The sequence below is a fragment of the Elgaria multicarinata genome, chromosome 10 (genome assembly GCF_023053635.1).
Source record: "Elgaria multicarinata webbii isolate HBS135686 ecotype San Diego chromosome 10, rElgMul1.1.pri, whole genome shotgun sequence".
Lineage (NCBI taxonomy): Eukaryota > Metazoa > Chordata > Lepidosauria > Squamata > Anguidae > Elgaria > Elgaria multicarinata.
In genome coordinates, this window is record NC_086180.1 from 28,081,158 (window position 1) to 28,107,719 (window position 26,562).

The 26,562-nt window shown below is 42.7% G+C and overlaps 1 protein-coding gene across 1 annotated transcript in view; it reads left to right on the top strand.

Moving 5' to 3' along the window:
- Positions 1 to 26,114, top strand: part of TET2 (tet methylcytosine dioxygenase 2) — a 91,110-nt gene extending 64,996 nt beyond the window's left edge. Inside the window, exons 2-10 of the mRNA XM_063135309.1 lie at positions 4,523 to 7,988; positions 10,781 to 10,871; positions 13,575 to 13,668; positions 15,090 to 15,298; positions 16,991 to 17,141; positions 18,778 to 18,867; positions 20,637 to 20,774; positions 23,097 to 23,457; positions 24,636 to 26,114. Coding sequence (XP_062991379.1) covers positions 4,568 to 7,988; positions 10,781 to 10,871; positions 13,575 to 13,668; positions 15,090 to 15,298; positions 16,991 to 17,141; positions 18,778 to 18,867; positions 20,637 to 20,774; positions 23,097 to 23,457; positions 24,636 to 26,017 — 5,937 coding nt within the window. The 5' untranslated portion in view covers positions 4,523 to 4,567 and the 3' untranslated portion in view covers positions 26,018 to 26,114. The remainder of the gene's footprint in view (positions 1 to 4,522; positions 7,989 to 10,780; positions 10,872 to 13,574; positions 13,669 to 15,089; positions 15,299 to 16,990; positions 17,142 to 18,777; positions 18,868 to 20,636; positions 20,775 to 23,096; positions 23,458 to 24,635) is intronic.
- The last annotated feature ends 448 nt before the right edge of the window (positions 26,115 to 26,562 follow it).

The following is a 26,562-nucleotide window of genomic DNA, read 5'->3' on the forward strand; positions in this document are numbered from 1 at the left end:
TAGCTAATTATGCATATAGTTTTGCTGTCCCATACGTGACATGAAAAAGTGCACTTTTTAGGTTATATATGTTATTTGTAGCATTTAAAATGTAGTAAAGCAGATTTAAAACAAAGATAATGTTGTCTACAATGCAGTATTTTCTTAATGTTAATTTTTTATTTTAAACAGTTTATACGTCCCTTTATTTATTGTCCCATACGTGACACTTATTATGCAGATAATGCATAATGAATGTGTCAACTGAAAATAAAAAGAGCACTAGTGCTGAAAGAATGAAGAAAATGAGACTAAAGAAGAAGAGGGAGAATCCAAAATTTCAAAAAAAGGAAAATGAAGGATTAAAAGAACTGAGAAGAAAGAAAAATATGTCTATGAGTAGCAGAGATGAGTTGCAGAGGAAGAAGTATGAAAGAGATCGAATGAGGTTGCAGAGAGCATGCAAGAAAAAAACTATTGCTGACAGTAATGCAGAAAAATATATAATAATAAGTCCGTACCAAAGCAGATGGAGCTATGGAAAAGCTATGAATAGAATATTTATTTAGGCTGTCGTTTTAGGATCTACCTTTGTAAATTTGCCAAAATCACCAAGAAAACAGAGAGCTGTAGTCAGTGGTTTAGCACAAAGAGTAGATATCAAACTAGTTAATCAAATGCATAGTTCCTTCTCACAAAGGTGTGGCATGTTAAAGAAAGACATAAACATTGTTAAGAGCTTCTTTTTTCGCAATGATATTGTATATACAGCTCCTGGATTGAAGGACTGCATAACTGTTTGGGAAGAAGGAAAGAAACTTAGACTTCAAAAACATTTTCTCACTATGTTTTTAAGAGAGGCAATTTTTGTGTTTAAAAACGGCCACCCTGAAGTTAAAATGAGTTTTGTAAAATTTTGTACTCTACATCCAAAAAAATGTTCTTCTACTGAAGGATACTCCAGTGGATCAGTGTCGATGTAAAATACATGAAAATTTTAAACTCAAGTTAAAGGGTCTTAGAATTGGAGGGGATTTTTTAAAGTCTGTTTTATGTGATGACAAATTAATTTCCAACTGTTGGAAATGTGAATTCCAGTGGAAAAAAATATTCCATTTCCTGAAGAGCCAACAAAGCACGTCACATGGAAGCAGTGGGAAAAGGATGCTGATGGAGGACTAGTGTTAAGCATGAAAGATGGTTGTGCTGGTGAATTACACTAAGATATTGTTTCAAGTTATGAAAACTTTCTGGGTCATGTTCACATAAAAAGAATACAAGCAAATGCTTTCTTAAGTGATCAAAAACTGGAAAATGTAAGAGTGCTGCAAATTGATTTTGCTATGTCTTATAGTTGTGAGTATCAGAACAAGATTCAGAGTGCCCTTTGGTCTCGAGCAACTGTAACGCTTTTCACTGCAGCTGTTTTCTTAAATGGATCTTGTAGAACCTTCCTCTTGTGCTCAGATATAACACAGAAGGACAAACACACTGTGTATGTAATGCTGATGAAACTCTATGAGATAATGAGTGAAGAAACTGGTGTTACTCAGGACATCATTTGGAGCGATGGACCTGCATCTGAGTTCAAGAACAAATACATGGTGCACGTGCTGAAGCTTCTAGCAAAAAAATACCAAAGAAAGTTCAGTTGGAAATATTTTGCCACCTCACATGGCAAAAGAATAGTTGATGGTGTGGGAGGCAATGTGAAAAGGCTTGTACGACAAAAGACCATGAGCCAAGGCAACGTCAGTGTCGTACAGAATGCAGTGGAGTTTGCACAGTTAGCAAATGAACTTGCTCCCTCAACATGCACTCTGTACATTTCCCAGAGTGAAATACATTCCCAAGTAGAGAAAGACAAGCCTTGGGAAGGAACTATCACTGTGCCTGGGATAGCATCATATATTGTGCAGGCTAAACCAAACGGTCTAGTTTCCTTCAAACACCATGCCCTGGAGAGTGAAGAATCTGTTCCTGTTACTAGGCCTACTTCAAATGTGAAACTCAATATAGGTGCTTGGTTAGTTATAATAAGGTGGCCTACCCAGGCAGTGTTATGGAAGTCTGTGGCATGGATGGAGTTAAAGTGAGTGTAATGGTTCCTGCCAACAAACATCATTATAAGTGGCCCCACACTCCTGATTGTATTACATATTCCTTTAAGGATGTAATTAGGAAGAATGACCCACCAACTGTGGCTTTGAAGTCTCATCGCAGCACCATGTATAAATTTACAGAATTATTCTAATGTAAAGGGACTTTTCAAATATCAATGCTTAAATGCTCTAACTACATTATTTATTGATGCTAGTGTCTTAAATCAATTAAGAATTCATATTTAGTAGTCCTAAGTTAGTTTTTATGTTGTAATGCAGACAGTGTCCCATACGTGACAGAGAATGTCCCATACGTGACATCAAAAAAACATTTTTTTGATTGAGCTAAAATGTAAAAATTGAGTCTAACATGGATATAAATGTGAGGTGATATCTCAGGAATTATCAGAAAAAAGTTGAATTAGTTTCAAGTTCACAGTTCACAGAAATGTTTAATTGAAGATAACCATGTCCACGAAGATGGAAATTCTTGTGTCCCATACGTGACAAAATATTAATAGTATCTAAGATAATTGTTTCTTGCTGAATTTAAAATTACTAACCCTGTTCTGCTAGTAATGACCATTGTATTCATATGCTGCAAAATAAATTGTTCACTTTAAACATTAGTAGTATATGCAAAAGATTCTTTGTCCTGAACTTGAGTATAAATGTCCCATACGTGACAATGGAATGCTCCATTGAAGCTCTAACTAAACATTGATGTCATCCCTTTTTCTCTTCCCACCTTAGAGACTTGGGGTGACTGAAAGGGCCATTCTTGCTCCTTCTTGGAAGATGACAAAGCCCCCAAAACTGGCTTCCCTTTCTAGCTGTTTTCCTAAACAGTTTTCTCTATTTCAAAGTGAAATTATTATGGTATACTGGAGGAGGGTAACCTCTGGCTGACAGGGCTAATCAGGCCCATGGAGGCTTCAGCTCCCTCTGCAGGCCCCATCTCCTGGCCTTGCCAAGCCCTGCCGCCTGGGGAGAAGAATCTGCATGCTATCTCCAGTCAAAGGGATTCCCCTGTGTGCAGCTCATCCTCCATCAAAGGGCAAGCGGTGCAAAAGGGAATCCCTTTGTTATCTCTGATTTCCCCACACACACAATTTGGCCAGGGCTTGGAGGACACAAGTGAGAGCAGCACAAGGAGCAGTCCACCTCGGCTGCCCCTGATTTGAGTTGGACTCCTTCACATCTTGGGGCAAGAAGATGTCATTTGACTCAGCCAATGCTTCCAGGCGCAGGCTCCTGAAAGCGCCTGTTGAGTCACTTCATGCAGAGAGAGGCATAGAGCTCCATGTCTCTCTCTGCATGGAAAAAAAGTGTGCAATGCAGAGCCAATGACATCATGGGAGGGGACAGATCTTTGGGGCAAGGTCCTGCCACTTTGACATCATCCAGCCCACTGGGCTTGGTTCTGGAGCCAATCTGACCCCCGGGCCAAAAGAGGTGGCCCTTCTCTCCACAATATACCCACGGACAACTAAAGTTGACTGCACTCCACTGAACTGAATGTCAGAACATCTCTTGAACCTGGATCTTCTGTATGTAGTGATGGGCCTTGAACAACTTGTGTGTGTGTGTGTGTGTGTGTGTGTGTGTGTGTGTGTGTGTGTGCACGTGCACGTGTGTTTAAACAGCAGCTTTGGATCTCTAGCAGGGAATGTTCCATTTTCAATCCCCACTTTCGATTTTAAAACATTAAAGCTTTATTTATTGTGTAAAAGAAAGCTTTATTATTACAATTAAAGTATGTTGCTTTTTGTTAATGAGAGTGTCTGCTTTTGCTAAATTCTGTTAACTTATTAAAATACCCAGTTCCTTCAGGCCTCTAAAAAAAAAGTACTTTGTTCTGGAGTGGTAATATTCAAATGCATTTCAATCTTATCAATTAATTGCTCCATTAAAACCCAGACTAATCAATGATAAAGATGTTAACAGTCCTAAAATTGAATTTTAGTTCGTCCATGGATATTTTAAATGGTTCATTTCACATGTGCCAGTAGAATGGAGTACATGTTAAAGATGTAGGAGTCTTCAGTCCCATCCCCTAATGAGGTACTCAGGTATACTTCACACACCATTTTGGTGTGTGCCCAGTTCATTTTTTCTGTGCCATACATACAATAGGAGATAATCCATATCCAATTTGGTAGTGGTACAGTCTGCATTTTTCCTGATATCCAGCCGGAATCTGGCTTCCTGTAATTTGGGCCCATTATTCCATGTCCTGCACTCTGGTATAATCAAGAATTGATCCTAGCCCTCCTCTGTGTGAAAACCTTTCAAGTATTTGAAGAGTGCAATCATGTCTGCCCTCAATCTTCTCTTCTCATGTGAGTTAGGTGATAAGTGTGGGAACCCAAATGCTTAAATACTATGTGGTGTATATCAAATAAATGTGGATCTCCCCTTTCCCCTATTTTCTCTTTCAGATACAGTAAGAGGGCAACCTTGTGGATGGCCCCAGAGTAAGCCAGATGGAACAGGATAGAACCAACCATATTGAAGGCAGTAGTTTGAGCCCATTTCTAATACCACATCCTTCTCACGTTTGCCAGGCAGAGCCTTTGTCAGTGAAGCTGCAGAATGGAAGTCCATCAGCAGAGAAGTCCCACCATGGTGAAGTAAATGGCAACCACACCTGGCTGCATTTCAAGGCCAACTATGGAATGAAGCACGCTACAAAAGGAAATGCAAACAACCGAATAAGCCCTGATCTTCTGCAGGAAAAGCGAGATTGTAGCAAATATATGCAAAATGGTGGGATAAAGCGCACTTTTAGTGAGCCTTCTCTGTATGGGCTTCACCAGAACAAGAAACTTAAACAAGATGAAGAAGAAGCAAAAGGAGGGGATGATACCTCATTAGATGGCAACAATCAACCAGGTGTTTCAAGTTCAGGCAGCAAGAAGGACTTTGAGGGCTTTAGTGTGGAACGAAATGCAGCTTCAGTTCTTGTACAGTCTTCAAGATACAACGGTGGTGCTTCAGAACCTCCTCATGCTACCCAAATCCAGCCTGAAGAGGAGTGTGCAAACATTAATTGCCACAACAGGGACATTGTCTTGCTATACAAAAACAAGGCAGTGCCAATGCCTAATGGTGCTATAGTTTCTGCATCTTCTATGGAAGACATGCATGGTGAACTCTTGGAGAAAACACTGTCTCAGTATAATCCAGATCATGTTTCCATTGCAATGCAGAAAACCACATCTCTTACAAATGCCATAAACCCTCTGGCTACTGATGAGTTGGCTTGTGGTGCACCACATTCATCCCATACCTCAGGGCAGATCAGCTCCCCACAAACCTCAAACTCTGAGCTGCCTCAGGTGCTAACTTCTGTGGCTACTAAGGCCCATAGTGCAGAAAACTCCAGTAATCCATCCATATTGCCAGCACGCTATCCTTTTCAGAACCCAGAACTACAGTTAGATCAGCAAAAGTCTGAAAATACACACCAGTCACCTGCACAGGACACTGATATTCCAGGAAATGCAGGGCAAGTTCCCAGTCGAGATTTCTCATTACCCAGTCAAGTTTTCTCACAAAATCCCAGCAACAGCCTGAAAGCTCAGAACAGTAGCTCAGAGAGGTTGTCAGAGCCAGCAGAAGAAAACGGTGCTTTGTTCCAACAAGATTCCATGTTCAGGAATGAGTCTTTCAACTCATCTCCTGTTGCAGCTTCTCCAACTCCAGAAATAAGCACTATGCTATCCATTAGGGTTTCAGAAGGGCATAATCACCCTTCTGAGAGCCCAAGTCAAGAAATTCATTTGAAGGGAGAAAGGAATGGAGAGCAACAACAACAACAACAACCGGGAGAACTTGCAACACAAATTCCAAGCTTTTGCCAGCAAGGACTTAGTTCTCAACAGGGTCTTCAGCAAGAGGTTCAGGTTTCACAACAGCCTAGCAGTGAAACAGATCTGGTGCTCACTGTGATGGCTTCAGGCATCCGGCAACAGTATCCTGATGAAATGCCGACAGAACTGGAGCCTCAAGTTCAAGACCCACAAATGTTGGGAAGCAGTAAAGATTTGCAACATTTTCAACATATCTTGGGCCAAATTAATCAGGAGAGTCTTGCTGACAGTGAAAAGGACCTGTCTAAAGATCATTTGCAGCAGCCTCAACCCCACTCACAGCAGTCCCAACCTCATTCACAACCCCCTTGGACAGGAATGTCTTCCCCTCACTTTCGCCCCATTGAGTCTCCACAAAAATCAAATGAGGTGCTCTTGAGGACAATGCTTCAGCTCCAGTCCAATTCAGCTGAGCAGACACATGCAAAACAATACTCTGGCAGCCCTGATGAATCTAAGGGAGTTACAGGCCAGACCTGCTACCAGAACATCACGCGGGGTGAGCAAATACCAGCACTATACAAGGGCGAGGCAATGCAACTGCCTCCCCATCTTGCACCTGACCAACAAATGCAATTCCAAAAGCACTCGCCACAGCCTGCAAAGATGGATGCTTTGTTGAAATCCCACGAACAGCAGCAAAATGCAAAGCACTTTCAAGTTCAACCCCAAGCTGAACACCACACTGAACAGTCTTTGGAGGCACAGTTAAAGCCACAGCACTTAAATCCTCCACCACTGGAGAATGAGCCGTTCCTACGTTCACATATTTTGCAACAGATGCTCCAGACCCAGCCAGCACAGCTGCCACAGAGTCCACAACTTCCTTTGAACCCCCAGCAGCCAGCACTGCAAACAAAGAACAGAGAACTTCCCCAGACCTTTCCCCATCCCCATAGTAATCAAGCGCAACAACTGGAAAGCACTTCCTTTAGCCAGCTTAAATTAGAGGAATGTTTTGAAACAGCAAACAATTACTTCAAATCCACTGAGTTTCCAGTACAAAATCCCCAGACCAGACCCAATCAGGTATCAGGCATGAACAATAAAAATACCCTTTACAATCATGCTTTTAAAGCAAATACTGTCATGAAGCATTCCTACCCAAATAACATGCACTTAGTCCCTGAGAAAAAGGAAGAATCTATGAACCCAGAGCTCTTTGCAGAAAATGTAACTCATGACTTGCAACATATGCAATATTATCCCAATAGTATGACTCCAAAACAAGAGACGCCCCAGTGCTTTCAGGAACAAAAGCCCCCGTCCCCACCAACTTCAGCCCTGCAGTTTCCCTTCCAGCAAACACAGGGATATCCAAATTTGACCACCAATATCTGCAGCCAACAAGCTCCCCAGATTCAACAAAGGTACTCGCCATACAGTCAGCAAGCAGCATCCCATGCAGTAGATCAGAGAGGGGGCCACCCTCCGCCGCAACCCCACAAGGACTTTCAAAAGCATGCTGCTCTCAGGTGGCATATCTTAAACAAGCAAGAGCAACAAATTAACCAAAACAAATCCGAGACATGTCACAGCATGGGTCACAAGCCAATCAAAGCAGAAGCTGGCTCCAAGCCGAACGTCTGCCTGCCTCCATTGGTTGGGCAGTTGGACAACAAAACATGGAAGAAAACAATTAAGCAAGAGATTCAGCACTTTGGTTGTGACAACCTGCAGCAGAGGAGTATCATTGAAACAATGGAACAGCAGCTGAAGCAGATTCAGGTCAAAACACCCTTTGATCACAAGTCCCTTACTATCAAATCACCCAAACATGTGAAAGTTGAGACCGCAGGGCCCATCACTATTCTGTCAAGAAATTCCTGTGCTGCAGATTTCAATAGCTACGCCACCTCTCTAGATCAGCAGGCCATTCATCCTAATGAAAAAACACCAACCAAAAGAACTGCTGGAACAGCTCTCAATCATTTTTTAGAGTCGCCTTCCAAGTTATTAGACACTCCCGTGAAAAACTTACTGGATACACCTGTCAAAACCCAGTATGATTTCCCCTCATGCAGCTGCGTTGGTGAGTTGAGTTTTGTGTTTTTGAAATGAATAATATAGGCTGAGTTCGGACGACACGCTAATCAACTGGGCGGGGGGAGTGTAATAGGAACAGAATGGGAAACAGCCATTGATTAGCGTGTCGTCCAAACTCAGCCATAGGCTCTGTGTTCTGTGGTTAGTTGCAAAAGCTAAAAAACAACCCTTACTTGCACCACTCTCCTTTCTTCCCATTCTATCACAGAGAGAACGTTCTTGCTTTGCAAATTAATTTAAAACATTGGAATTGCATTTCTTAGATCTATTCTAACAGTATTTTCAACCTGCTTTGGATTTTGGACTCTTTAAATTCTACCCCATCCTGTCCCTTTCCTACATGTAGATGATCATGAGCAAATGCTGTACAATGTATATATGAATGTGGAATCCTCTGACTCCATGATCCATCTTCTCCTTTTGTTTGGGAGTGTGGCTCAGGGGGTCAAGAATATTTCACAGGTAAATACATGCAGTAGAGTGTGGCCAGCTTGTTACTTTCTGAACATGTTATAGGAGTAGGATGGGGCAAGGGGAAGACATGTGTTCACTTATGGGCATGATTTCTCCCCAAAAGGTATTGCCGAGGTTAACCATATGGAAAAGAGGACAGGGCTTCTGCATCTTTCATAGGAGGCTAAGGGGAGACATGATAGAGGTGTACAAAATTATGCATGGTGTGGAGAATGTGGATAGGGAGACATTTTTCTCCCTCTCTCAAAATACTAGAACCAGGGGTCATCCCATGAAGCTGATTGTTGGGAGATCCAGGACAAATAAAAGGAAGCACTTCTTCACACAGTGCATAGTTAAATTATGGAATTCACTACCACAAGATGTAGTGATGGCCACCAATCTGGATGGCTTTAAAAGAGGGTTGGATATATTCCTGGAGGCAAAGGCTATCAGTGGCTACTACCCCTGATGGTTGTGTGCTATCTCCAGTATTCGAGGCAGTGAGCCTGTGTGCACCAGTTACTGGGGAACATGGGTGGGAGGGTGCTGTTGCACCATGTCCTGCTTGTTGGTCCCTGGCCGATGGCTGGTTGGCCACTGTGTGAACAGAGTGCTGGACTAGATGGACCCTTGGTCTGATCCAGCATAGCATTTCTTATGTTCTATTTATAATATTATTTTATCTTATTTATTGAAAGAGGAATTTCAGCAAGTGTTATTTGTATGCGTGCAGCACCTGGTAAAATTCCCTCTTCATCACAACAGTTAAAGCTGCAGGAGCCCTTCCCTCTTTTGTATCAGATCACTCTAGTATAGCTCCTGCAGCTTTAACTGTTGTGATGAAGAGGGAATTTCAGCAGGTGCTGCACACATACAAATGACACCCGCTGAAATTCCCTTTTCAATGCAACTGTTAAAGATACAGGAGCCCTGTCCTCCTTTCCATACGGTCACCCTAGTATTGCCTGAGCAGGGCAACAAATGCAATACGATTTCGTCAGCAAAGTAGAGATCTAGCAGTTCTTCAGAAACAAACAAACAAAAACTCTTCATGCAGATAGAGCAAGGACATTGAATCCAGTTTTGAAAGGGCAAATTAGGACATTGAAAAGGGCTGTCGCAGAATAATTTAAATCTAAACTGCACGTGATGGCAAATAATACACTCATGTCTCCATATAAAAAGTCTGTTTGCCCCAAGAAACCAGGGATAGAGGTGTAATTTAGTGAAACAAAAGAGTATGTATGTTGGGGACCTTGAATCCTCCATACCTTTCCCTCTGCAACCTCTTCTCCCCCAAAGCACATTTCTCTCAGGTGAACTGCCTTTCAGGATTGGAGACTGGTTGTGGTAGTGGGGGGGGGGTGACTCAGTGGGACGGACTGGGGTGTGGGGGGGAGGCAGGAGCAGCAGAATCAGTTCAGCATCCCCCCCCCCCAAAAAGGCTACACATCTTTCTGGTGCTTTAACCCTATCCCCCATGCCCTACTTCAGATGAGATTAGAACAGACCCACATTTAAAGGCAGATGCAGATGTTCGGGCCTGAACAGTTGTTATTCCAGTTTGTTATATTATGAGAATAATGTGCACAGCTGCATAATAGCACTGAAACTATTCCCAAACTTTACAAGCTTTTTCCCTGCCTTTTATAAAGCACTTCTACATGAGAAACTTGTTATGTTTCAATGAATTATTTGCCCTAAATTCTGATGGCAACATAACGCAGCCAATTCTAATGGGCCAATGTCAGACTAATTGCATCAGTTTGCAGAATTGCAGGGTGGTTAATAAGCCGCAGTGGTTTGTTAACCATCCCATGCATGTCAGTTGTGTGCTGGGTGACCACATGAAAAGGAGGACAGGGCTCTTGTATCTTTAACAATTGTGTAGAAAAGGCAATTTCAGCAGGTGTCCTGCACTCCTTAGCTAGAGTGAACAGATACAAAAGAGGGCAGGGCTCCTTCAGCTTTAACTGTTGTGAGGAAGAGGGAATTTCACCAAGTGCTGCATGCATACAAATGACACCTGCTGTAATTCCCTTTTCTGTACAACTGTTAAAGATACAGGAGCCCTGTCCTCCTTTCCATATGGTCACCCCATGAATGAACTACCATGTGCATGTACAGAGGACCTGCCACAAGCTAAAGGCCTTACTGTGTGTGGTGTATATCTTGGAAACATTACAGGCCTCACTGAGAAATGTACAGTAATGAAAGTTATCGGAATAGTTGTATAAGCTAAATATTTGGTGGTGTAACTTCTAAGGAAATCCTCCAAAGCATAGAGTATTAACACTTTTGTTTCAATCTTGTTTTAAACAGAACAGATTATTGAAAAAGACGAAGGCCCTTTCTATACCCATCTAGGAGCTGGCCCTAATGTGGCTGCTATTAGAGAAATAATGGAAGAAAGGTAATGCATCGGCAAGGCGTACGGCAGATTAAAGTTTCTCCACTTGTGCATGTCAGAATGTTTTCCAGCCTTTGCACATAGAGAACACCATAATGGCAGACCCAAGTAATTACGAGTAGGCTGGCTATTCCAGCCTTGCCAACACTGGGCACTGCACTATTCACTAGGGAGTCACAATATTTGACAGGCCTGCTGGCTTGCTGTCATAAGCTGCCCAATCCGAAGCAGATGCCAGCAACTCCAAACAGGAGCAAGCATTCACCAGGCTGCCAAGTAAGTAGGTTGGCAGAGGCTGCAAAAGCAGCAATGACCTAGTGTTCCCAGTGGGGTCATGTATGCCAAGGTACATAGGAGAGATGGGGCAAAGCATGTGCATTTAAAGAAAAAAACTGTGAAGTGTGCAGAAACACAATGAAGGTTTCACTTTTCTTCTCCTTATTTACATTAAGAAATGTATTATTGCCCATTGAATTTCTCATGCAAATAAGTGTCCTGCTTTGGCTTAGAAATTCAGTCATTAGCTCTTCCGCATAGTTCCCCCCCCCCCCTCTTTTTTTTCTTTTTTTACAAAGCATTAATCTGATATGCACAAGGGAGCTTTTCTTTGGTTCTGTGTTGTTAGCATCCTCCAAGAGGCAGCCAAACAAATGCTATTTGCAGATCAGAATTCATTATATACAGGCATCATGTATCGAATTAGCTGAATTCTGGACCTGGTTTCTTGTTTTCCTTGCAACACAAACTTTTCCATATTTGTTTATTTAGTGGGATATTTATAAACCACCATTCATCGAAATATATCAGAGTGGTGAACAACATATATGTCATACAATAAAAATAATAACACAGTCATAAAAGAAATGCTATAAAATTGACTGAACAACTTAAAATGCCTATGTAAATAGAAATGTTTTGCGCTGGCACCAAAATGATTGCAAGCTCATCGCCAGTTGCACATCTATAGAGAGGGTGTTCCACAAATGGGCGGGGGGGGGGCATAACAGAGAAAGCTTTTTCCCTTGTTGTCACATAACAAGTAATAGGTACTTGCAGATTTTTAGGCATGGGCAGGATGGTATAGAAAGAGGTGTTCTTGCATGTATTTGAGTCCTAAGGCATTTAGGACTTTAAAGTTAAGCAGCAGCATCTTGAATTGGGCCTAGAAGCAAATAGGCAACCAGGATAGCTGCCCTTAGTATCAGTGTAAAATGATCCCACCTGGCTGCACCTGTTAGCATTCTAGGAGCCGCATTCCACACAAGTTGAAGCTTCTGGGTCACCTTCAAGGGTAGTCCCACATACAACCCATTACAGTACTCTAATCAGAAGGTTACGAAAGCATGGTTCACGATGGCCAGGAATTGTCATGTAGTTGCAGAAAGAGCCAATGCTAGTAGAAGGTTTTCTGAGCTACCATGGCTACTTGTGCCTCCAATGACAAAGCTGGATCCAGGAGTATCCCCAAGCTATTCACTTGCTCTTTAGGTGAGGGCGGGAATGCAACCCTATCCAGAATAGGCTGCACACCTTTTAGGAGGCTGGATTCACCTGGCAGTACATATATAGAACCAACTGGATTGGCCCTTAGGAATCTTTCAATTTCAATGTGTGGGTTTCCCCCCCCCTCCCCTCCGGTGTTTAAAACACATACACTCATAACACTTTATGAAGACATGGACAATTCACTCTATTACAAATTTAAAGCATTAACACTTTTCACTAAAATTATATTGGAAAATATTAAATACTTTCCCCCCACATGCTTGCATTACACTATATTTGAATATGATACACCAGCATTCCCCAACTTGGGGCCTTCCCAACGTTTTGGACTTTAGCTCCCATTGGCCAATATGGCCAGTGGTCAGCAAATCTGGAAGTTGTTGTTCAAAACATCTGGAGGGCACCAGATTCAATAGATCTGTGATATACAGTAGTCTCTAGAAATGACAAGTACAATGATTTTTGTGAGAATTAGTTTGATGTTAAGACCATTCTTTCTTATATCGACCTTACTAAAAATATATATATTTACTAGTACCTAAAAAATATAGGTACTAGTAAATTATTCTTCTGTAAGGCACTATGCATGTCTGCATAGGATTGCACTCCAACCTAAGTATCTATACTATTTATAGGACTGGTGTAGATACATTTTAAAACTTTTAAAACTTGATTTTGTTCTGACTTTATACTGTTAGTTTTACCCTACCCAGTGCCTGTTTACCCTACCCTGTGCCTGTTTGCATTCTCTTCCACTCCTTATTGTTTTATTATGATTTTATTAGAATGTAAGCCTATGCGGCAAGGTCTTGCTATTTACTGTTTTACTCTGTACAGCACCATGTACATTGATGGTGCTATATAAATAAATAATAATAATAATAACTTATAGGTAATACAGGATTGCGGTCATAGGACCACTTACTTTTTTCTACCTGAAGATTAGTTCCATGTAGTAGGGTCAAGGGGGCATGTATATTGTCCCTTAATAGTGTGGTGCAAGCTTTCTAAAATGTTGTTGTAGGTACACATGATAGCTACCAGTAAATAACATGATTAGGGGAGGGTTTACAAGTAATGATACACCAAAAAAGCCCACCTCTACTGTACATTCTGCATGTAAACCTGTATTAATTTCAAACTCTTATATTCACCTTATTCATTTATGGGTTGCTTGTGTGGTTGTGTTTCTTTTAAAAGATATGGACAGAAAGGCAAAGCCATAAGGATAGAGAAGATTGTCTACACAGGGAAAGAAGGCAAAAGTGCCCAAGGATGTCCTATTGCTAAATGGGTAAGAATTGTGTCCACGACAATAATAAAGGATTTTCTTCACCTCAATAGATAAAATCAATATCTGCTAACTAAGGAGGTAAATTGGAAAACTTAGTGAATAAAAGTATTCAGATTTTTTTTCTACTCTGAAAGTCGCCTAGGATAGATTTTAAAGGAAATTTGATAAATCTAGAAATGAATTTATAAATATAAATACTGAAGCACAAACTGGATCTCAAAGTTAACGGCTGCCCAGTCTTGCTGTATTTTATAGGAAATGTATGTCAAGATGAAAAGAAGCCTACCAATAGTATTAGACTGAGCTCAAAAAAAATATGTAATGAGCAAAATTGCAAAGCTTTGAAATGTACCTCAACCTTCCAAGCTCAGTAAATGTTTGGTACTTTTTTTAGTCATAAATTCACTTATTAATTCACTTTGCCTTTCCCATAAACTCAAAGCTGCTAGCAGATACACTGAAAAGCCATTACTAAAATTTATAACACACAGTCAACTAAACAGAGTCAAAGGATGGAAATAACCAAGCAGCAGAAGTTGTGTATAGAAAAGTCATTCATGAAAATTTGATACGAATTGCTTCATCATTTTTAACTATTAATATGAAACTTAGTAGAAGACATGACACTAGCTTACTTAGTCTAACTATTGATCCAACTAGCCAAGTTTTGTGTACTCTGACTGGGTGGAGTTCTCCAAGATCAAAGGCAGGGTTTTTTTCCTAGCTTTACTATGTGAAAAGCTCTTTAAAAGCACAATCATATGCATTATTATTTATTTTATTACATATTTATACTGCCCAATAGCCTAAGCTCTCTGGGCAGTTTACAACTAAAACCATAAAAACCAGATTAAAACTTTAAAATCACATAAAACCAGAATAAATTACAGTCCAGGGAAGGCTTGTTTAAAAAGATATGTTTTTAGGAGAAGTTATTACATTTTCAGCCTCCCGAACCACATAAGGGAGGGTTTTCCAGAGGGTGGGTGCTGCTACAGAGAAGGGCCCACTGTTGAGGTTCTTCATGATCTTCAGCAGGGCCTCCTCTGAAGATTAAATGTCACCTGAGTGTATATAAGGGAAGGCGGTCTGCTAGGTATCCTGGTCCCATGTTCTTTAGGGCTTTGTAAGGTAATAGCATGACCTTGTACAACCTCACATGAGGCTTTTTTTCTGTCTAGGCATGCATAGGATTGCACCCTAAATGGAGATGATGGGATTGAACCAAGGATATTTTGCATATAAAAATGTGTTCTACCACATGCTGTAATCTGTGCTACAGACAGACTGGGCATGTGCTTGGCTGCATATTATTATTATTATTATTATTATTATTATTATTATTAAAATGCTGTGATTCTGTTTCATATTGCACAGCACTAAAAAAAACAAATCTTTGTGGGTGTTTCCTGGATCTGCAGGTGATTCGTCGAGGTAGCACTGAGGAGAAACTCCTTTGCTTGGTGCGAGAGCGTGCCGGTCACAGCTGTGAAACAGCAGTGATCGTTGTACTCATCTTGGTGTGGGAAGGCATTTCGCAGAGCCTAGCAGACAAGCTGTATTCCGAACTCTCTGAAACTTTAAGGAAGTATGGCACGCTCACAAACCGTCGGTGTGCTCTAAACGAAGAGTAAGTGAAGTATGGACTTGTTTCCCTGGAAGCAATAGCAATAGTTTGACGAACTAATCTAAGGGAAATTATCTCCCACTAAAAGTATGAACTTTATATTCTCCTTTCATTGTTTTGCCTGCATAAGTCAATTACCTCATTTAAGTTTGTTTATTAGTATGTTTATATCCCATCTTTTTTCCCCCTCTAGCAAGGAATTCAGGGTGGCTTACATGGTCCTCCTCCTCGCAGCCATTTTCCTCTAAGCCAGCCTTCCTCAACCAGGGGCTCTTCCACACGTCGTCCCCAGAGCGCATTTATGCGACCCCAGGGCACCCTGAAAACGATAGTCTAACTTGCCTGTAAAAGAAACGAGGAAGAGACACGAAAGAACCTCTTCCTCCCTCTGCTTTGCGAGGCACCTCCGAAAGCGAAGTCAAGTTGCGGGGGGGGGGGCTTCTCTTGCCCTCAGGCACACTCACAACATCAAAGTCCCTGTCAGTTGCAGGAGGGATGAATCATTTCCACGCAGCTTGAGGCGAGAGTGGGGAGGGCGGCGGCGGCAGCGCCTGCCTGAGCCCATTTGCAAAGGCGATTAACACACACACACACACACACACACACACACGGGCCCCATGTGTCGTCTCTCCCTCGACGCTTGGGGAAGCGGGGGGTGGAGAGAGAGAGGGGAGGGAGGCAGGGAGAGAGATTGCTACCGGCAGCCGCGGGACGTGAGCAGCGCTCGCCTTGCAAAGAGCCTTTCGCCTGGGCTCACCTCGCCGTGCCCCCCCCCCGGTTATCCCGCGTGGTCAACCCTACTGCGCTGCCCCGGGGCGCCCCTGCCAACTCCCCCCCACCCTCGTCCAATGCTCCCCTTCTCTCTCTCTTTCTCTCGTGGGAGAGAGCGGAAGAAGCTCTCTCCCCCGCCTTCTTCAAAAACAGCTCTCCGTCCCGGGCGGAGGAGCAGGAAGCTGGGCGGCGTCTCTTCATCGTTTCTTTTACAGGCAAGTTACACGCTCGTTCTCGGGGTGCACTGGGGTCGAATACATGCGCTCCGAGAACGACGTGTGGAAGGGCCCCTGGGGCGCTCCAGATGTGTTGGACTGCATCTCCCAGAATGCCCCAGCCAGAGCTGGCTGGGGCATTCTGGGAGTTGTAGTCCAACACATCTGGAGCATCCCAGGCTGAGGAAGGCTGCAAGCAGCCTTTTTTCCCAAATGAAAAAAAAATGACAGAGAAATCTGAAAGAAATCTGGAGATATTCAATTGAGACACACACACACACATTTCAGAGATGTTAGAAGCTCCGATTAGGCGTGTCTCTGCGCTGATATTAATCGATGGGTTTGGAAGTGGCCAATCTCTGCTCTGGAAGATTGAATGCTCCACGGATGTTTGTGGTTACCCGATAATACTGGGGTGGAGACCACGCCCCTAGTGGGTGGGTGGGTGGGTGTGGCGAGGGGGGGCAATTTCATTTTTGTGATCATTAAATATTTTGGGTTAGGAAATCCAAATCTCAGTCTCTTAGGTTTCTTGATAATGTTGAGTTTTCAATATCAACTTGAATAGAATAGAATGACTTTTATTCTGCTTGGTGTTGTTGAGCTTTGTGAGTTGATCTGCAAAAGGATCAGGGTGTGCAATTTTTCAGATGTTGTCACTTCACCAATATCCATACTGTGCATTTGATGTAATTCTTTTCTTTCTTAGACGAACATGTGCCTGCCAGGGCCTGGAACCTGAGAGTTGTGGTGCATCTTTTTCCTTTGGTTGTTCATGGAGTATGTACTACAACGGATGCAAATTTGCCAGAAGCAAGATCCCAAGGAAGTTTAAATTGTTAGGAGATGATCCAAAAGAGGTAGGAGCTTAATAAAATTACATCTGTTGCACTCTCTGAAGCATTTCTCTCCCAGTTATGGTGTAAAACAACAACAACAACTAGGACAGTTTTAAATTTGCCCAATCTTAGCCCTGGTATCTAGTTCCAGTACTAGATTTCACCCCAGGGATGTCATAGAAATCCTTTTGGGGGGGAGGGGTTGAATGGGTTTTCCTAAGTTTGCCCCCCCCCAAAAAAAACTTTGTTTCAGTTCGCACTGTGGCACCCAACTCAATATGCAGCAAGTCAGGCGAGTTTGCAAATTTTCCTGGCATTTTGTCCATATTTTTTTCCTGTAGGTTCTGTCATTTGCGCAAATTTATTACTTGCACAAATTCAGCAATAATTTGCATAATTTGCTCAGAAATTTGCACAAATTGTGGGAAACAAAATGTGCAAAAAGAGTTCCTGGAGTTCGTGGCAAAACCCACACCTTGCCTTGCAAATGCAAGTGCAAATCGAGCCATGCATGCTGTAGAACTCCAGCGAGTCAAAAAAAAAAAGAACAGATTTCCCAGCAACGGAAATCCCTATTTCAGCCCGGCAACTTTTAAATTCTTTTTTATTTATTTCAAAGCATTTTGAGCCTGTTCTTCTATCTAACAGCTTACAGGGATTCAAATAAAGGGCAGTATACAGTAAGACACAAGCGCTGGTGTAAGGGACTTCTAACATAATGCCAATAGTGTTAACTGGGGTGAAGGGATTTCCTAGAAAATGCATCACACCAGCTAATGCTACTGGCTAGTAATATATGTTAAGGCTTGCATCTGAATGCATACGACCCAAATGATATGAATGGTAAAGCAGCAGTTTCTGCAGCTGAAACTCTCCCCACGGCCTGAGTTCGATCCCGGCGGAAGCTGGTTTCAGGCAGCCGGCTTGGGTCGACTCAGCCTTCCATCCTCCCGAGGTCGGTAAAATGAGTACCCAGTTAGCTGGGGGAAAGGTAATAATGGCCGGGGAAGGCAACAGCAAACCACCCCGCTATAAGGCCTGCCAAGAAAACGTCAGCGAAAGCTGGCGTCCCTCCAAGAGTCAGTAATGACTCAGTGCTTGCACGAGAGGTTCCTTTCCTTTTCATAGGATTTTAGAGCTGGAAAGAGCCTTGGAGGTCCTGTTCTCCAACCCCCTGCTTAGTTCATGAATCTGTAAGAATCTATAGCAATCCCTGGTGAATGGCCATCCAGCTTCTGCTTAAATACATCCAGTGGAAGGCCCACCATTTCCCATGGAAGACTCTTCCCACTGTTGAACAGCTCTAACCTGTTCAACAGTGGGAAGTTAGGGAGTTTCGCCTAATGTTTAGCTGAGATCTGCTTCCCTGCCATTTCCACCCCATTGATTCCAATCCTGCCCTCTGAGGCAACAGAGAACAACTCGGCTCCATCTCCTGCATGACAGCTTTTTAGATACTCAAGGAAGATCCTCTCTTTGCCAGGCTAAAAATACCCATATCTTTCAATCATTCCTCGCAAGATTTGGTTCCAGGACCTGTTGAATAATGTCAAAGTGAGGTGAAGTCATACATACTGCATTTGAGAATTAGTGTTACTACGTAAAATGAATACAGTTTAATCTTAATGTGTGAAATTATTCCATATGAAAATTTTAGGAAGAAAAGCTTGAATCCAATCTGCAAACTCTATCAACTCTGATGGCACCTACTTACAAGAAACTGGCACCTGATGCATATAACAACCAGGTAGAAGGGGGGGGGATGTATAGTTTGGTAACAACACTAAAGTATTCTCATCTGCTTACTTTAGGACTTATTATAATTAAAATGGGAATTAGAAGCAAAAAATAGTAATCTTTAGAGTGCATTCACAAGATCATATTCTTCTTACCTTAAAATACCCAGGGGTCAATGGATTTTGCCTAGCCTTAGAGGGCCACGATCTTGTCTTGGGGTGCTTCCAAATGAGGCTTTTATTGGGCAATTGCCCTGCCTCATTCATGGAATTTTAGAGAGGTACAGATAATGTCTTCTAGCTGTAGCCCTCCCGGGGTTTTCCACTGCTCCTTCTGCCTTCCCCCCCCACTTTCCACAAAAACAGTCCATTAAGGAGAGAAAGGTGGAATAGCTGTACATTTTGATCAGTAGCACTAGGAGCCCTTTGTCTGAAGCACCTCTTGACTACCTACTAAGTCTAGGTCAGGGGGAAATCTCCTTTTCTCTCTCTTGGAGCATGGTGGGAGAAAGAAAATAAGATCACGTCGCCAAACAGTGGACATGCACCCAAATGGGCATTTCAGTCTTGGCGCGCCCATCAGGCACAGGGCTGTACAGCACCATGTACACTGATGGTGCTATATAAATAAATAAATAAATAATAATAATAATAATAATAATAATAATAATAATAATAATAATTTGCACCTTTGCCTTTCCCTCCAGCTTGGAACTGGAAAGGGGAAGCAGAGGAGGTTGGTTTTTCTCTGTCTCTGTGCACAACTAGTGCCGGGAGCATGCAGCAGAGGCAAGCCCACTGCCTCTGTCTCCTCTCCAGCACTGAGTGGGAGGCATGTCAGCCCAGCCAGAAATGTGGTATAAATCTGTTATATGTAGTGTCCATAAAAGCATTTTACAATCCAATTCTTCAGCAGTACTTTGAGTGGAAAGAGGGGATGTTAAAGAAATGCCGAAATTATTCCTATTTGTCATGCTGGATGAGGCAAACTTGAAGAACAGTAGCTCTAGTAATGGCTAATAGTCATGATAGATAAAACTGTAACTTCTATATTTGTTGCAAATTGAACCTGCAACAAAATGTTGCAGTGTGGAGTGTTTGTGTTCAGGGTTCTAGACAGCAAAGCCTTCTTCTAGGCTATCCCACTGATTCCCCTTCTACCCTGGTTTTCCTTTTCCTCCATCCTTCAACAATTACTAGCATTTCATGGCCGCCAACCATAACCAGTCTTTATTATGCTGTTTTGGGAGATGCCTCCTTAAGAGTTCTTTCCTAAAGATTTTTTGTTATTATTTCTGCAAACCTTGGGGTTCCCCCAAGCCTGGTGATACCTCCCACTTGTTTGTGGATGGTGCTGTTTTGGCTACGTAAGGACCCACCCTCAATTGGGAAACCCCAGCCCATAGACCAGGAATAGTCAATGGGGATTCTCCTCCAGCCTACCAGTTTCTTCCCTCCAACCCACCCCCTCTCCAGGCAGGGGAAAGCACTTACCTCCGATCAACAGCTGAGCAAACTGCTGAGCGATTTAGTCCTGCTTACTTCTGAGCCTTGTCCTGCTTACTGCTGAGCATACATAACCCTACAAGGTTGCAACTTCAGTGCAGTAGTTGGTCTACTCTTGAGGGACGACTTCACCCCTGTGCTCAACATGCTAGCAGAGTTCCATCCACCTAGATTTTTTTTTTAATGAAAAAGCTGAACCCATGGTTTCCTGCAAAATGGCATTGAAAGTTCAATTGTAAAGTATATTTCAGTAATATGCGCTTTTTGATTCCAGATTGAATATGAACACAGAGCACCCGAGTGTCGTCTGGGTTTAAAAGAAGGTCGCCCATTCTCAGGGGTCACTGCCTGCTTGGATTTCTGTGCTCATGCTCACAGGGACTTGCATAATATGCAGAATGGTAGTACACTGGTAAGTCAGTGATGCATGCAGCCATACTCACGCAGAACTAATTTTCTCTGTTAAGTTCATTATTTTTTGGATTATATATTTCTATTGCGCTGGCACATGATGGTTGGTGGGGAAAACAGCCAAATGCTGATAAGAAGAAGAATGCAAACCGTCTGGGCTTTTAATTAAAAGAAGGTGGAGATCCTTAAAATACTTGCTCCCACCCTTGTTACTTTTATTACATAGAGAAATAATATAGGAGATCTCAAAAGCTACATGGTCAGGCCACGAATTGCAGGGACTAACTTGGAAGTGCAAAATCTGATATCTTTATTTGAATCCTAAAAAATATATTAGTTACATTCCGAACTTTCATAGCTCTCAGTGGAGAGAATAATGTTCTTTTACTGGTTAGAAAATCAATGGATAGGACTTCCATGCACTCAGAAAGTAGGGTGCTCTTCACAGCTATATCCTCCTCCACCGTTCCCACAGGTCATTTCCATTCAGCATACCAATTAATCTAGTGTCCCTTCTCTCCCCTTGTCTCTCTGGTGAACCTTCTAAAATATGTTAAATTAATAAATCCACATTTCTCTCCAAAATCCAAGTGCACACCATAGGAAAATGTATATATGCACATGATTTCCTCATTCTGGTCACAGAATTTCACATACCCCTGAGCAAGATTTCTGAGGGTTGAGAGCAGGAGCCATTGATATCATCTGCCCAGAGAAGCTCCAGCCGTCTTTAGACATTACCATCTTGTGCTACCCAGGCCTGGTGCTCAAAAAACACACTTCCTGGGCAGAGTGGCTGTTCCCCGGTGACCGCTGCAGGCCTATGGGACAGCTGGCCCAACCGTTAAGCAGAGTGAAGCATTCACCTCAGGCAGCCAATGCTGGGAGGCGGGAGCAAGATGTTGGGAGGGGAGAGCTGTGTATTACCCAGCCTGCTCTGCATCCCGTCAGTTATCCTGCTGCCTTCTGGTACATTGGCGGACAATGTCCCATCATCAGTGTTGAAGACACATTCATCTGCCAGTCCAGTTGGCTTTTAAACATGGAATGGGAAGAGGCACCGTCTTGTTCATTGCATCAGGTAGCAAAATGTCTTCATCTGGCCCTGGGGGCAACAGCAGCTGCAGAGGGTTGGGAAGTCCATTGAGAGTGCCCAAAACTGCTGATACCATCTGCTTAATGAGGCCTACAAGACGGCAAATGAACCTAACTTTAGAATTAATATATGCTAAAATCTGTTAATCGTAGCCCTCTTCTACTATGTAAGCCACGTCGAGAATGTTTTGTTGAAAACTGGTTTATAAGTAAGATGAGATTATATATTTTCCTTGTAGAGGGTATGCTACAGCGTAGAATAGCTATCATCCTACTGGCAGATGCTTTCTCTGAGAAATGGGCAGATTGCCCTCCCCTTTCCCATGATATACACCAGCTGTAGCGAGAGGAGGAGTCCACTCCTTTGCTAACGTTAAAGTAGCCATTTGCCAACAGGGAAAGGAAATGGAGCCACCACAGCAGCTGGGGGCACCAGTTGTCAAGAGTGTCAAGCGACGTGTCTTTTTAGATGCATTTCTAAGCCGCTGTTTCCAACAGAGAAGGGAGCCTTTTGCTAATGATCTTCTGGGAGAATGATGTGTTCTGACATTTGTTCTTCATTTATAGAGATCCTAGGCTAAAGAATTTCCTTTCCCCAGCCTGTTTCCCTCCGGATATGTTGGATTGCAACTCCTCTCATCTAGGGTGACCATATGGAAAGGAGGACAGGGCTCCTGTATCTTTAACAGTTGTAGAGAAAAGCGAATTTCTGCAGGTGCCATTTGCAAGTATGCAGCACCTGCTGAAGTTCCCTCTTCATCACAACAGTTAAAGTGGCAGGAGCCCTGTCCTCTTTAGCTAGAGTCACCAGATACAATTGAGGGCAGGGTGAGGAGGACAATCCCAGGCCGCTCTTGTCAGTATTATTAATTCATTTATTATATTTCTATACCCATTAGCTGCTGCTCTCTGTAGGCCCCTTGTCACTCCAGTGGGTCTTCTAAATTCTTAAATAAATAAATCCACATTTCTTTATTTAAATAAATCCACAGTGCACAGCATAGGCAAATGTGTGTGTGTGTGTGTGTGTGAGAGAGAGAGAGAGAGAGAGAGAGAGTGAGAGTGTGAGTGCATATGTCTGATCATTTATTTTATTTATTTTATTAAAACATTTGTATCCCGTCCTATTGCATTAAGACCATGCTTACCCTTGAAGCCAGCCCTGCCAAACATCAGCCTTGTGTGTTCTGTTGTGCTAAGAGGTCATTCCACTGTGTTATTCTCACAGGTGTGCACACTAACTCGAGAAGACAATCGTGAAATTGGCCAGACGCCAGAAGATGAACAACTCCACGTGCTCCCTCTGTACAAAATTTCCAGTGTAGATGAATTCGGAAGCACAGAAGGGCAGGACGAGAAAAAACGGAACGGCAGCATCCAGGTCCTTAGCTCTTTTCGGCGAAAAGTAAGGATGCTGGCAGAACCTGTTAAGACGTGTCGGCAAAAAAAGCTGGAAGCCAAGAAAGCAGCAACAGAGAAACTGGCATCCATGGAGAATGGGTCTAGCAAACACGAAAGAGAGAAATCGGCCACATCACGTCAGAAACAGGCCAGCTCAGAGGCATCAGGTCATGCAAAACAGTTATCAGGTATGGTTTAGAATAAGTACCCACCGGCCTTCCCTAACCTGCTGCCCTCCAGATGTGTTAGACGGCAACTCCCATCATTCCCAGCCAGCATGATAGAAATTGCAGTCCAGCACATCTGCAGGGCACTAGGTTGTTCATAGTTTGTTCATAGTTCTGTCCCATTTGTTCATAGTTCTGTCCCATGTGCTATTTGTATTATTTATACTCTGGGATATGGAAGATTCAGGAAAGGCATGCTGCTTTTCTCAGACTTTCCTGGTTCAGTACACAACTTCAGAGTACATTTGGTCAATTATTTATTTATTTATTTATTTATTTATTTATTTATTTATTTGGCCTTTACTAAGGTCGAGTGGTATTTGATTCAAGCTGTATAGTCAGCCCATCGTCGCTTAAAGCTAAGGAACATAGGAATCAGCTGCCTTATACCAGATGGATTATTTGTCCATCTAGACCAGTAGTGCCTGCTCTGACTGGCAGCATCTCTCCAGGAACCCAGGTCTTATCCCAACTGAGCTGAAAATGGATGCAGATGAGGGACCACCCTGGTGGTCCCATTGCATTTTCTTTTATCATGCATTAAAAGTTTCAAGATCTATACAAAATAAGGTCACCTAGAACCACATTGGATATGACGAGTTCATCTTCTGTCTAAACATGCACAGGGTTGTGCCCTAAATATGTTATTAAATGGGCTGGCACCAGTGAGAGCATTCCCCCACCCCAGTGCAAGTAACTGTTGTGGGGGAGGACGTGGTTTGTTGGGATCATTGTGAGGATGGAGGAAGTTTTAGCCTCCCCCATCTCCACCCACGGTGGTCCTGATCATTCTCAGCCAATTGGAGGTTGCCTGTTTCCATTGTATTAAGTGTACATAATGTCAACCAGAAAATTGCAATAATGCTTTTAACATCACGGCCAGTTTGGTCTTTAGGTTTTCATCTGAATGGATCTATTGAATGAATATTAAAAACAAAAACAAAATGAGCAGCTTCTTCGTGCACCGAAATGGTCCCTCCATGATAGCATTCAGGCTTCCAAGTGCTACATTGGTTCTACAGCTTTCTGCACAGCTAATCCGCACAGACACCTTCTGTAGTGCTAGACTGGGCAGTGCCCCTCCCTAATGTGAGAGATGCTAGAAAATGAATTCTGTTCACCTTTTTCTTTGTCCACAGAACTGTTACGTCTTTCAGGGCCAGCCATGGCACAGCAGCAGCAACTCTATCAACATCCACACCACACTCTCCCTTCTAATCCTCAGTCAAATCACATCAACTCTTACTCTGCTTCAGGTCACACAAACCTTTACATGGGCCTCCCTAATCCAGCTAACCCATATCCAAACTCTTCACACCCTTCAGATCCTTATGGGGGGTCCAACTCCATGAATATCTACCCTGCGTCTTCGCAACCTACAGGAAGTTATTTGAATTCTTCCAGTCTCATGAATCCCTATTCTGTACACTTGGGTCAAAATAACCAGTATCCCCATTATCAATGCAATGGAAACTTGCCTATGGATAACTGTTCCTCCTACTACAGTTCTTATTCCTCACAACCTCAGCATATGGACTTGTTTAGGTATCAGAGTCAAGACACTCTGTCTAAACTAAGTCTACCTCCAATTCATACGTTATATCAGCGTAGGTTTGGAAATAACCAGAACTTTGGGCCCAGGTACTTGAATTATGGAAACCAAAATGTGCAGGTAGATGCTTTCAACAGTTGCACCATTAGACCAAATGTTCAGCATGCAGGTTCTTTCCCTCCTTACTCCACACATGAGTCCGATGACCCCTTTATGGATATTGCCTCTAGACTGAAATCTAATCTAAATAATCCAGGCGTGGACTACATGAATAAAAATGGAGATCATCTATACCCCCCTGCACACTTATCCCATGACTACCACTCGGCTGCAGGTATGTTAAGTGGTCCTCCTCATTCACTCCAACACCAGAACAAGGATGGTCAAGCCGCTAATGGGTTATCAAACATGCTTCCAGGTCTTAACCACAATAGGACTGCTTCCCAGGAAGGCGTAAATAAAACTGAGTTGAACCATCCCGAGGATCCTGACGAGGTCTGGTCAGACAATGAACAGAGCTTCCTGGATCCAGATATTGGAGGTGTGGCAGTGGCTCCAGCGCACGGGTCGATTCTCATAGAGTGCGCCAAACGTGAGCTTCACGCAACCACCCCACTGAAAAACCCTAACCGGAACCACCCGACCAGGATATCGCTTGTCTTCTACCAGCACAAAAGTATGAACGAGCCGAAGCATGGCCTAGCTTTGTGGGAGGCAAAGATGGCTGAGAAGGCAAGAGAGAAAGAGGAGGATTGTGAAAAGTACGGTCCGGATTATGTGCCTCAGAAAGTACATGGGAAAAAAGTAAAACGGGAGCCTGCTGAACTGAATGAGAACTTGGAGCCCACCTACATGCGCTTCATCAGATCTCTTGCACAAAGGACAATGTCACTCACCACAAACTCCACAGTTACCACGTCTCCATATGCCTTTACACGGGTTACAGGGCCTTACAACAGATATATATAGAACTCAAATCTCTGTTCATTACCTCATCTGTTGTTGTTTTTTCACACACAAAAATGTCAGTAGGGTAATAATTCTTTTTGAAGTTGTAAACAGGGAAAGGGCAAGAGACAGTATTTTTTTTGTCGGTGGGAAAACCTCCTCATACCAACAAAAGAGGAAACATCACCACTCCATTCATTTGGTAAGTGGTCACAGGCAACATCTTAAGAACTAAAACCAAAGCACCCTATGCAAAATTAATTTGTGACAGTCACCAGTTGACAGTGAAATACTGGATTGACCCTTGGAAGGCAGAATCCATATTGGTAATTTTTAATTTTTCTACATCTGTGATCATTTTAATGAAATCAAATCAAGTAAGAGATGTTTGTTTATTTGTTTTTAAAAGTAAAAATTACTGTAGTATTTCAGTAACTGAAATTTTAAAATATCACCAGGTGCTTAATCTATGATGTACTGAAATACTGGAAATACAAACTTGCTAATATGCAGGGGTGTTGGGGGTTTGTTTTTTTCTGTAATCTTAATATTGACTTGATTTTTAT